This window comes from Loxodonta africana, chromosome 3 (assembly GCF_030014295.1).
Source record: "Loxodonta africana isolate mLoxAfr1 chromosome 3, mLoxAfr1.hap2, whole genome shotgun sequence".
NCBI lineage: Eukaryota > Metazoa > Chordata > Mammalia > Proboscidea > Elephantidae > Loxodonta > Loxodonta africana.
Window position 1 is genome coordinate 42,404,428 of NC_087344.1, and position 13,598 is coordinate 42,418,025.

General features: G+C 38.4%; 1 protein-coding gene across 5 annotated transcripts in view; it reads right to left on the reverse strand.

Moving 5' to 3' along the window:
- TNFRSF9 (TNF receptor superfamily member 9) overlaps positions 1 to 13,598 on the reverse strand; it is a 31,550-nt gene that overhangs the window by 14,170 nt on the left and 3,782 nt on the right. For 2 of the 5 annotated variants that reach the window (XM_023552100.2, XM_003413485.4), the window contains exons 6-7: positions 11,156 to 11,286; positions 10,134 to 10,268 (exon numbers count right to left, since the gene is read on the reverse strand). In XM_023552100.2, coding sequence (XP_023407868.1) covers positions 10,134 to 10,268; positions 11,156 to 11,286 — 266 coding nt within the window. Of the gene's footprint in view, positions 1 to 7,903; positions 9,166 to 10,133; positions 10,269 to 11,155; positions 11,287 to 13,598 lie in introns of those variants that run through there. The other 3 variants (XM_023552098.2, XM_023552099.2, XM_023552101.2) reach the window with 3 other exon arrangements.

The following is a 13,598-nucleotide window of genomic DNA, read 5'->3' on the forward strand; positions in this document are numbered from 1 at the left end:
ATGAAAATATTTCCTATCAAAACCTCTGGGACACAGCAAAAGCAGTGCTCAGAGGTCAATTTATATCGATAAATGCACACATACAAAAAGAAGAAAGAGCCAAAATCAGAGAACTGTCCCTACAACTTGAACAAATAGAAAGTGAGCAACAAAAGAATCCATCAGGCACCAGAAGAAAATAAATAATAAAAATTAGAGCTGAACTAAATGAATTAGAGAACAGAAAAACAATTGAAAGAATTAACAAAGCCTAAAGCTGGTTCTTTGAAAAAATTAACAAAATTGATAAACCATTGGCCAGACTGACTAAGGAAATACAGGAAAGGAAACAAATAACCCGAATAAGAAACGAGATGGGCCACATCACAACAAACCCAACTGAAATTAAAAGAATCATATCAGATTATTACAAAAAATTGTACTCTAACAAATTTGAAAACCTAGAAGAAATGGATGAATTCCTAGAAAAACACTACCTACCTAAACTAACACAATCAGAAGTAGAACAACTAAATAGACCCATAACAAAAAAAGAGATTGAAACGGTAATCAGAAAACTCCCGACAAAAAAAAGCCCTGGCCTGGACGGCTTCACTGCAGCATTGTACCAAACTTTCAGAGAAGAGTTAACACCACTACTACTAAAGGTATTTCAAAGCATAGAAAATGACAGAATACTGCCTAACTTGTTCTATGAAGCCACCATATCCCTGATACCAAAACCAGGTAAAGATATCACAAAAAAAGAAAATTGCAGACCTATATCCCTCATGAACATAGATGCAAAAATCCTAACAAAATTCTAGCCAATAGAATTCAACAACATATCAAAAAAAATAACCCACCACAACCAAGTGGGATTTATACCAGGTATGCAAGGCTTTTTTCTCTTTTTTCTATGCAAGGCTGGTTTAATATTAGAAAAACCATTAATGTAATCCACCATATAAATAAAACAAAAGACAAAAACCACATGATCTTATCAATTGATGCAGAAAAGGCATTTGACAAAGTCCAACACCCATTTATGATAAAAACTCTCACCAAAATAGGAATTGAAGGAAAATTCCTCAACATAATAAAGGGCATCTACACAAAGCCAACAGCCAACATCACTGTAAATGGAGAGAGTCTGAAAGCATTTCCCTTGAGAACGGGAACCAGACAAGGATGCCCTTTAACACCGCTCTTATTCAACATTGTGCTAGAGGTCCTAGCCAGAGCAATTAGGCTAGACAAAGAAATAAAGGGCATCTGGACTGGCAAGGAGGAAGTAAAATTATCTCTATTTGCAGATGACATGATCTTAGACACAGAAAACCCTAAGGAATCCTCCAGAAAACTACTGAAACTAATAGAAGAGTTTGGCAGAGTCTCAGGTTATAAGATAAACATACAAAAATCACTTGGATTCCTCTATATCAACAAAAAGAACATCAAAGAGGAGATCACCAAATCAATCACCATTCACAGTAGCCCCAAGAAGATAAAATACTTAGGAATAAATCTTACCAAAGATGTAAAAGACCTATATAAAGAAAACTACAAGACACTACTGCAAGAAACTAAAAAGGACCTACTTAAGTGGAAAAACATACCTTGCTCGTGGATAGGAAGACTTAACATAGTAAAAATGTCTATTCTACCAAAAGCCATCTATACATACAATGCACTTCCGATCCAAATTCCAATGTCATTTTTTAATGTGATGGAGAAACAAATCACCAACTTCATGTGGAAGGGAAAGAAGCCTCGTATAAGTAAAGCATCACTGAAAAAGAAGAAGAAGGTGGGAGGCCTCACCCTACCTGATTTTAGAACCTATTATACAGCCACAGTAGTCAAAACAGCCTGGTACTGGTACAACAACAGGCACATAGACCAATGGAACAGAATTGAGAACCCAGATATAAATCCATCCACATATGAGCAGCTGATATTTGACAAAGGCCCAGTGTCAGTTAATTGGGGAAAAGATAGTCTTTTTAACAAATGGTGCTGGCATAACTGGATATCCATTTGCAAAAAAAGAAGCAGGACCCATACCACACCATGCACAAAAACTAACTCCAAGTGGATCAAAGACCTAAACATAAAGACTAAAACGATAAAGATCATGGAAGAAAAAATAGGGACAACCTTAGAAGCCCTAATACAAAGCATAAACAGAATACAAAACATTACCAGAAATGATGAAGAGAAACCAGATAACTGGGAGCTCCTAAAAATCAAACACCTATGCTCATCTAAAGACTTCACCAAAAGAGTAAAAAGACCACCTACAGACTGGGAAAGAATTTTCAGCTATGACATCTCAGACCAGCGCCTGATCTCCAAAATCTATATGATTCTGTTAAAACTCAACCACAAAAAGACAAACAACCCAATCAAGAAGTGGGCAAAGGATAAGAACATGCACTTCACTAAAGAAGATATTCAGGCAGCTAACAGATACATGAGAAAATGTTCTCGATCATTAGCCATTAGAGAAATGCAAATTAAAACTATGATGAGATTCCATCTCACTCCAACAAGGCTGGCATTAATCCAAAAAACACAAAATAATAAATGTTGGAGAGGCTGTGGAGAGATTGGAACTCTTATATGCTGCTGGTGGGAATGTAAAATGGTACAACCACTTTGGAAATCTATCCGGCGTTTTCTTAAAAAGTTAGAAATAGGACTACCATATAACCCAGAAATCCCACTCCTCGGAATATACCCTAGAGAAATAAGAGCCTTCACACGAACAGATATATGCACACCCATGTTTATTGCAGCACTGTTTACTGTAGCAAAAAGCTGGAAGCAACCAAGGTGTCCATCAATGGATGAATGGTTAAATAAATTGTGGTATATTCACACAATGGAATACTATGCATCGATAAAGAACAGTGATGAATCTGTGAAACATTTCATAACATGGAGGAACCTGGAAGGCATTATGCTGAGTGAAATTAGTCAGATGCAAAAGGACAAATATTGTATAAGACCACTATTATAAGATCTTGAGAAATAGTATAAACTGAGAAGAACATATACTTTTGTGGTTACGAGGGGGGAGGGAGGGAGGGTGGGAGAGGGTTATTTACTGATTAGTTAGTACATAAGAACTACTTTAGGTGAAGGGAAGGACAATACTCAATACAGGGAAGGTCAGCTCAACTGGACTGAACCAAAAGCAAAGACGTTTCCAGGATAAACTGAATGCTTCAAAGGTCAGCGGAGCAAGGGTGGGGGTTTGGGGACTATGGCTTAAGGGGACTTCTAAGTCAATTGGCAAAATAATTCTATTATGAAAACTTTCTGCATCCCACTTTGAAATGTGGCGTCTGGGGTCTTAAATGCTAACAAGCGGCCATCTAAGATGCATCAATTGGTCTCAACCCACCTGGATCAAAGGAGAATGAAGAACACCAAGGTCACACGATAACTATGAGCCCAAGAGACAGAAAGGGCCTCATGAACCAGAGACTTACATCCTCCTGAGACCAGAAGAATTAGATGGTGCCTGCCCACAACCGATGACTGCCCTAACAGGGAGCACAACAGAGAACCCCTGAGGGAGCAGGAGATCAGTGGGATGCAGACCCCAAATTCTCATAAAAAGACCAGACTTAATGGTCTGACTGAGACTAGAGGAATCCCTGTGGTCATGGTCCCCAAACCTTCTGTTGGCCCAGAACAGGAACCACTCCTGAAGACAACTCATCAGACATGGAAGGGACTGGACAATGGGTAGGAGAGAGATGCTGATGAAGGGTGAGCTACGTGTATCAGATGGACACTTGAGACTGTGTTGGCATCTCCTGTCTAGAGGGGAGATAGGAGGGTAGAGAGGGTTAGAAACTGGCAAAATTGTCACGAAAGAAGAGACTGGAAGGGCTGACTTATTAGGGGGAGAGTAAGTGGGAGTATGGAGTAAGGTGTATATAAGCTTATATGTGACAGACTGACTTGATTTGTAAATGTTCACTTAAAGCTCAATAAAAATTATTTAAAAAAAAATCATGTGTTATATCAAGAACTGGAAGACCTCAATTTGAATGAGAAAAGACAATCAGCAGATGCTAGCACCTAGATGACACAGATGTTATAATTATCTGGAAAGGATTTTAAAGCATCTGTGATAAAAATGCTTCAACAAGCAACTAGGAACACATGTGGAAAAAAAGGAAAAGAAAGTCTCTGAAAGAAACAGGAGATATAAAGAAGAACCAAATGGAAATTTTAGAAATGAAAATTAAAATAATCAAATAATTTTAAATCAATGAATGGGCTCAACAGCAGAATGGGAAAGAAGGAAGAATTGTTACCTAATCTGAATATCAGAGAAAAAAGAATGAAGGAAAAAAAAAGAAAAAAAGAATGAACGAAGCCTCAGAGACATACAGGACTATAACAAAAGATCTAATATTTGTGTCATTGGAGTCCCAGAAGAAGAGGAAAAATAGGGTAGGGGTGAAAAAGTATTTGAAGACATAATGCCCAAAATTTTCTCAAATTTGGAAAAAATGAAAAAGGCATCAGATTCAACAAACTGAGGAAACTCCAAACAAGGTAAACTCAAAGAAATCCACAGCAAGACACATCATAGTCAAACTTCTGAAAACAAAAAATGAAGAAAAAAATCTTGAAAGTGGGACAGAGCAAAAACACCTTACTTACGGGGGAAAAATAGTTCAAATGACAGTGGGTGTCTGATCAGAAACCATGGAGGCCAGAAGGAAATGGCACAACATTTTTCAAGTGCTGAAAGAAAAGAACTGTCAACTTAGAATTCTATATCCAGGGAAAATATCTTTGAGAAATGAATCAGGACATTCTCAATGAAGGAAAATTAAGAGAATCTGCCACCAGCAGACCCACACTACAAGAATGTTAAAGGAAATTCTCTAAACAGAAAGAAAATGATAATAGAAGGAGCCTTATACATCAGGAAGGAAGAACAATGAAAAGAACAAACATACAGACAAAACCAATAGAATTCTCTTCTCTTGAGTTTTCTAAATTGTGTTTTATTATTGAAACAAAAATGATAACACTGCCTAACACGGATCTCAATGTATGTAGAAGAAATATTTAAAAGTATATTACAAGTTGGAAGAGGTTAAAAGGCTGTAAAGAGAGGTGAGGTTTCTATACTTCATTAAATTGGTAAAACGTTGACAGTAGTACACTGTGATAAGTTATATATAATGTAATACCTGCAGCAACGACTAAAAGAACTATACAAAGAGATACACATAAAAAAACTACAGATAAATCAAGATGGAATCCTAAAAATTGTTCAAGTTACTCATAGGAAGCCAGGAAAAACCAAAACAAACAAAAAAACAGAGAGAATAAACAGAAAAGAAATGGCAGACTTAAGCCCTAAAATGGCAAAAATTACATTAAATATAAATGGTATAAATACATTGACTAAAAGACAGAGATTAGTGGTGTGAATTTTTAAAAAGTTGCGCAGCTATATGTTGTGTACAAAGAAACTCGATTCAAATATAACTACTTTCAAGTATGTTGAAAATAAAAGGCTGGAAAAAGGTATGTCACATAAACATGAATGAAAAGAAAGTAGAAATGACTATATTAATACTAGGTAAAGTAGACTTTAGAGCAAAGAAAATTACCAGACACGGAGGGACTTATATAATTATAAAAGGGTCAATTCACCAAGAAGGCATAGCAATCATAAATGTGTATACACAAATAATAGAGCCACAAAACATGTGAAGCAAAAACTGATAAAACTGAAAGATAGACAAATCTACAGTTGTATTTAGAGATTTCAACATTCCTATCCCACAGTTGATAGGCCAACCAGACAGAAAATGAGCAAGGATATAGAAGAACTCAACAACATCATCAACCAACTAGAACTAATCAATATTTGTACAACACTCCACCCAGCAACAGCAGAATGCACACTCCTCTCAAGCACCCACAGGACATATACAAAGATAAACCATATCCTAGACCATAAAAACAAAAACAAACAAATTTAAAAAGAACTGAAATCATACAGAGTGTATTCTCTGGATATAATGAAATTAAACTAGAAATCAATAACAGAAAGAAAACAGGAAAATCTCTAAACACTTGGAAACCACACACTTAAAAATGATCCATGGATTAAAGAAAGTCTCAAGGGAAATTAAAATTTAAAAATTGAACTGAATAAAATTTTTTTTTTAATCAAAATTTGGAGAATGTAGCTAATGCAGTGCTGAGGAGGAAACCTATAATATTAAATGCTTACATTAGGATAGAGGAAAAGTCTCAAAACAATATTCTAAACTTTTACCTCAGTAGAAAAATAAAGGCAAAATAAACCAAAAGGAAGGAAATAATAAAGATAAAAGCAGAAACCAATGGAATTGAAAACATAAAACGATAAAGAAAATCAATGAAATAAAAATGATAAGCTAGACTGTCCCAAAACTAAAAATTTTTTCTATGTGGAAGACCCTGTTAAGAGGGTGAACTTGTCCCTGGGTGGCAAAAGTGATTAAGTGCTCAACTGCTAGCCAAAAGATTGGCAGTTCAAACACACCCAGAGGTGCTTCAGAAGACAGGCCTAGTGACCTGCTTCCGAAAGGTCACAGCCTTGAAAACCCTGTGGAGCAGTTCCGTTCAGCACACACGGGATCACCGTGAGTCAAAACTGATTCATAGGCAACCAACAACAACAACATGAGAAAATGTTTATAAACTATATAACAGAGAACTCATCTAGAATATATAAACCCATTGCCGTATAGTCAATTCCGACTCATAGAGAACTTACGGACAGAGTAGAAACTGCCCCCATCAGGTTTCCAAAGTGCACCTTGTAGATTCAAACTGTCAGTCTTTTGGTTAGCAGCCAAGCTCTTAACAACTGCTCCACCAGGGCTTCTTACAGAACATACGAAAAACTCTCAAAACTCAACAGTAAAAAGCAAAAACAAAAACAATCGAATTAGTCAAACAGGCAAAAAACATGAAGGAACATTTCACCAAAGAAGAAATACAGATAACAAAAAAGCACATGAAAAGACCTTCAACCATTAGGGAAATGCAAATTAAGATCACAATGAGATATCACTAGACACCTATTAGAACTGCTAAAATATGAAATTGTGACAGTACCAAATGATGGCAAGGATGCAGAGAAACTGGATCTCTCCTACATTGCTGGTGGGGACATAAAATGGTACAACTACTCTGGGAAATAGTTTTGCAGCTTCTTAAAAACTATAGTTGCACCACTGGCCATTTATCCTAGAAATATGAAAACTCATGTCTACACAAAGCCTGTACACAATTATTCATAGCAGCTTCACATGTAATAGCCTGAAACTAGGAACAATCAAAATGCCTCTAAGTACATGAATGGTAAAACAAAGTGCAATACAATCATACCATGAAATAATCTTTATCAATAAGACGGGACAAGTTATTGACACACGCAATGACTTGGATGGCTCTCAAGGGCAGTATGCTGAGTAAAAAAAAAAAAATCTCCAAGGGTCACATGCTGCATGACTCCATGTATATAAAATTCTGGAAATAACAAAATTATAGAAATGGAAAATAGACTAGTGATTGCCAGAGATTAGGGATGGTGGGGGGAAAAGGAGGTGGGCGTGGTTATAAAGGGTAGCCGGAGGGAGCTAGCAGTCTTGTATTATGGTTGCGCTGATGGTCATGCAAATCCACATGTGTGATAAAATGACACAGCGCTATACACACACAATGTGTCAATGTCAATTTCTTGGTTTTGGTATTATACTACAGTTACATACGATATAACCCCATGAAGGGTACACGGGACTTCTCTGCACTGCCTTTACTACTTACTGTGAATCTATAATTATTTCAAGGTTAAAAAAAAAAAACCTAAAAATTAAAAAACGGATTACCGTTCCATCACAACTCACGAATTACTCATCAATGCTTTTCGGGAAAAGCATTTTATAAACAACTTTGTTATAGTTTAGGGTGGGGATGGGATGGAGAGTCCTTTAAATCAGGGATGTTTAAATTAGATAAGAAATTTACACACCCACGCCATCAAGTTGATTCTGGTTCCTAGCGACCTTATAGGACAAAATAGAACTGCCCCATAGGGTTTCCAAGGCTGTAATCTGCATCAGATCTGCTGGTGGGTTTTAACCACTGACCTTTCAGTTAGCAGCCAAGCACTTAATCACTGTGCCACCAGGGCTCCGATAAGAAATTTAGAGGTTTAAATTAGATTATTTAGAGGGTTAGACTTCAAAAAGGGAATGAAAGAGCAAGCCACAGAGCGGAAAAAAGATATTTGCGGCACATGAGCAAGAGACTAAAATATTCCTATAAATCAACACGAAAAGGACAAACAACCTCATAGAAAAATGCTCAAAAGACCTATCAGACACTTCACAGGAAAGGAAATCCAGATGGCCAACATAACATAAAAATGTGTTCAACCTCACTAGTGATCAGAGAGATGCAAATTAAACCACAAGGAGATACCACTATCCACCCACCAGACAGATAAAAAATCAAAAGTCTGATAATATCAGATGTTAACAGGGATGTGGAACAAAAGTAACTCTTATTTACTACCAGGTAAGTATAAAGGAGTCCAACCATTTTTGGAAACCAGTTTGGTATATCTACCAAGGACCAAAATACACATTCCTCATGTCCCAGCAATTTTATTTCTAGTTAGGAAAAAAAAAAAACAAAGAACAGAAACATGTGCTTATATGTGCTGAAATACATGGACAAAAATATTCATCCATCATTGTCTGTAATAGCCACAAACTGGAAACAACCCAATTGTCTATCAATATTAGAATGGATAAACAAACTATGATATACAATAGAATAGCATACTGCAATGAAAATCAACTAAAGATATTAAAAAATTCACAGATGAATCTTAAAGATGCAATATTGAGCAAAAGAAGCAAGATACAGAAGAATGCATGCAGTGTGATTTCACTTGTCTGATGTTCAAAACCAGACATTAAACTGTGTTATTAAGTAGCAAACCTATAAAGAGCAAGGAAGTGAAAACCACAAAAATCTGGGTGTGCTTAGTCCTAGTGGGAGGGAAGGGTCGTAAGCTGGAACAGACACACCGGCGCTTCCAGGGAGCAGAGAGAGTCCTGTTTCTTGATGCGACAGCAACTAGCAACAACACGGTAGGGTCATGTGGGCATTCATTATACAACAATTTTGTTAAGCTTTACATTTATGTGCTTTTGTATATATTTCCCCATAGTACACAAAATGTTTTATATTGCTTTAAAAGGACCTTTAAATATCTTCAGGTAAGATTTTATTAGTGCTGTCCTACATGTATTTTTAACAACCTCCAAATAGACACTCATCTGACTTATTCTGATATTTCAGGTTACACTTTTACCCTTGGAAATCTTCTGTATATGAACTCAATTTATTAAGTCTAGCTTGTTATCTGTCCTCCACAAAGACAAAGAATAGGTTGACCCATCAATAAACTTATTTTATGAATGCTGATTCCCACCACACACTTGCTGGCTTCCTTATAGAAATAGTATCTTGATTAATAAATTAATGAATGAATTCCATTATTAAAAGTTTTCATTGAATCCAGATTGGTGTCATAATAATCCATTCCATTAAACAAATTCCCTCCTAGTTCTCTAGCCCTTCCTCAGGTTGTGGGTCTAAGCTCAGGTTAATGATCATTTTAGCCAGAGGAGCTGTGCTAGCTGGTGGAAAGATTATTCAGTGATTACCTTTTGCCAGTATGCACGTCCAACTGGTTTAAAACGCACACACACGCAGGCACGCACACATGCACCCACCCACGCACCCAAGACGGCCGCATACTTAAGTTGTCATTTTCCTAGAACCTTGGATGTAGCCAGAGTTTCTCAACCTTGGCACTATTGACATTTTGGGGCTGAAGAATTTAGGAGCATCGCTGGTCTCCACCCACTGGATGTCAGTAGCGCCCACCCTGTCATGACAACCAAAGATGTCTCCAGACATGGCCAAATCACATCTGCTGGATAAGGAGTTTCAGTAACTTAAAATAAAAATTGGCCTTTCTACTGTAAAAAGCTTTGCCTCATAAGAGCGCATATCTAATACTTTTATATTAGTCTTACGTTGCTTGAATATATACAGGAGTTTCTTTCTGCCCCATTTCGCAACGGAGAAACGGACCACGAGGAAGAACACCAGGAATAGCAGGGCAGCCGATATTAGCGCAAGAAAGAAGGTGATGATCTGTGGGTGGTGATCTTGAAAACAAGAACAGAAGAAATGCATGCAGAAATGTATATATATGCAAATATGCGTATGTTTACCCTGAGCATGATGGGAAGTGGCATCTCCAACCTGCCAATCTAGCAAACTTGTCTGCATGTTAAGAAAACTTAAAAAAAAAAAATCCTTAGTAATTTTCTCAGATTGGTTTGGCCTTTCTAACATATGGAACCAATTGCCATCGAGTCCGTTCCAACTGATGGCAACCCCATGTGTGTTAGAGTAGAACTGTGCTCTATAGGACTTGGGGTGGTGCAAATGGTTAACACAACTGGCTGTTAACCTAAAGGCTGGAGGTTTGAATCTACCCAGATGTGCCTCAGAAGAAAGTCCTGACAATATACTTCTGAAAAATCAGCCACTGAAAACCCTACGGAGCACAGTTCTACTCTGACACACTTGTGGTTGCTGTGAATAGGAGTTGGCAGCAACTGGTTTGGTCTAACATATAGAAAATATTATCACAGGAAATAAAAGTCTCTTCTTGCATGGAAATATTTAAGAATATTTGCCCACAGGAATGGAGGCCATGGGGGCTGCTCTGCTGGAGGTCAGGGGGTAGCCACCAGATTCCATCAGAGGTCCTTCCACCCCCTTTACTTGTTGTTGACAAAGGTATAGTAACAGTTTGGGTCAAGTCTTACTTGCCCTGCTTTCTAATGTGAACCTGTGACTGAGAGAACAGCAAACACCTGAGAAAGAGCTGGTGGCTCCCGTGAAGCCAGGGTAAAAGTAGGAAGGGGTATCGGAGGTGCCTCTGTAGGCAGAAAGATATGAGGCATAGAGATAGCCAGGTGGTTTAGACACCAACCGGAATAGCCATCACACATTCCCTTGGATGTAACAGCAACAAACCAGCTACCTGGCTTTCTCTCGGGAGCAGGAACAGTGACCGAGGATGTATCCGGAAAGGAGTCTGCTGCAGGTGGTCCACACACCACATCCCTTTTCTTAGTCCCATTTGCAAGTACAGATTTTCCTTCCAAAGAACAGCTGGGATAGTCCAATGAAAAGAGTTCAAATAAGTAATTCAGAAACAGATCATTCTAATTTAAGAACATTGACATTTTTTACCCAATGAAGCTGACTAGTGATAAAGATGTGTGGGCTGGGCCCACAGGCAATGTGAAAATGTTTTGATAGATTTCCTCTCCACCATCTGGCTTCCTCTAGCTTTCACATAGATTTCTAGTCTCTCCATAGTCCTCCCTACTCTACCCACCTAACTGGATTCGTCTTCCTTCCCAGGCACGGAGCCATGCTGGGCTCCTTCTTGTTCCATGACAGCTTAGGACAGGCTGTTCTACCTGGGTTGTCTCTTGCCCCCAGCTTCTTAATCATATTTGGACATCTCTGGCATATATAAAGGACAGACAACTTAGCACAGGGTTAGGAGTTTCAGACAGACAGACAGACAGGGTTTGAGCCTTAGCTTACCCTCTTTGCAGAATGACTTTCAGCAAGTTATGAAATCTAAGACTCAGTTTCCTCATCTGCAAAACAAGGACTGTACATGCTCCCTGGACTGTCATGAGGAGCAAATGAATGAGTCCTAGTGACAGTCTCAATAAATGGTAGCTATTCAAATCAACAGGAGACCTGGTGGTAAAATGGTTAAAGTGCTCGGCTGCTAACCAAAGTTAGTGGTTCAAACCCACCGGCCATTCCACGAGAGAAAGACGTGGCGATCTGCTTCAGTAAAGATTTACAGGCTTGGAAACTTTATGGGGTAGTTCTACTCTGTCCTATAGGGTCACTATGAGTTGGAATCGACTCAATGGCAGTGGGTTTTTAGTTTTATCTGACTAGACAGCAACTAACAACAACCAAAATCAAAAAACCAGATGCATTGTCATCGAGTCTATTCTGACTCATGGCAACCCCATATGTTACAGAGTAGAACTGTGTTCCGTAAGGCTTTCTTGGCTACAGTCTTTGTGGAAGCAGATGGCCAAGGCTTTCCTTCGTGATGCTGCTGGGTGGGTTTGAACTGCAACCTTAAGGTTAGTAGCTGAGAGTAAACTGTACCACCCAGGGACCTTCTAACAGAAATGACATCACCATTATTATTTTTAATGTTGTTGTTACTATCTCTTTCCCTTTACCCCTTTGGAAACCCCGGTGGTGTAGTGGTGAAGAGCTGCTAACCAAGAGGTCGGCAGTTCAAATCTACCAGATGCTTCTTGAAAACTCTATGGGGCAGCTCTGCTCTGTCCTACAGGGTTGCTATGAGTTGGAATTGACTTGACGACAACAGGTTTGGGTGTTTTTTTGTTGTTGTTGCTCTTTACCCTTTTATCTACTCAAAACCTACCCATCGTCCAAAGCCCAGTTCAAATCCCACTTTTTCATGCAGACTCACTTGACTACTCTGAACTATTTGTATTGAAAGACCCTTAAAAAAAAAAATTCCAATGTTATGAGCCTATCCTTTAATAAAATATAATAAAAATGAATTACTGGAAAATCAAATGAAAAGAGAACAAAAGTAGACAAAATGCAAGGCCCAATGCTTTATTATTAGAGTCAACAGACAAAAAATGACTCTGTCAACTGCCATAAAGATATCTAAAAGCTCGCTCTCTTGCCATGAACATACAGCATTCGTGAGCCAGCCCTGTCTGCAAAACACGTACTGAGTAGCCCTGGTGGGATCACACAAGTCAACAGCATGTTCTCTCTTATGTTGTTGATGTTTAAGTATGTGTGGTGGTCTCGTTTGCCCAAGTATGTGTTATTTTTTGAGGGTGGGAAATACACATAACATTCTCATTGCTGGCATTCGACTCATGAGGATAGGGATTGGTTAAAGAGGGAAGGTAAGAGGCAGCAAAAGGAGCCCTGGTGGCACAATGGTTAAACACTTGGCTGCTAACTGAAATGTTGGTAATTCAAACCCACACAGAGGCTCCAAAAACCTGACGATCTGCTTCCGTAAATATTACAGCCTAGAAAATTCTATGGGGCAGTTCTACTCGGTCACATGGGGTCACCATGAGTCAAACTCAACTCGACACCACCTAACAACAACAACAACAGCAACATGGAAATACCCACTTTGCATCACCTCACACTGTTCCCATGCTGCCTATTAGTATCTTATATGCCTCTACCTGTTTGTCATTTTGTCATACTGTGGTGGCTTGTGACGCTGGAAGCTATGCTACAGTATTTCAAATACCAGCAGGTTCACCCAAGGTGGACAGGTTTGAGCAGTGCTTCTAGACTAAGACAGAGCAGGAAGAAAGACCTGGTGATCTACTTTCGAAAATTAGCCATTGAAAACCTTATGAATTATAAAAGAA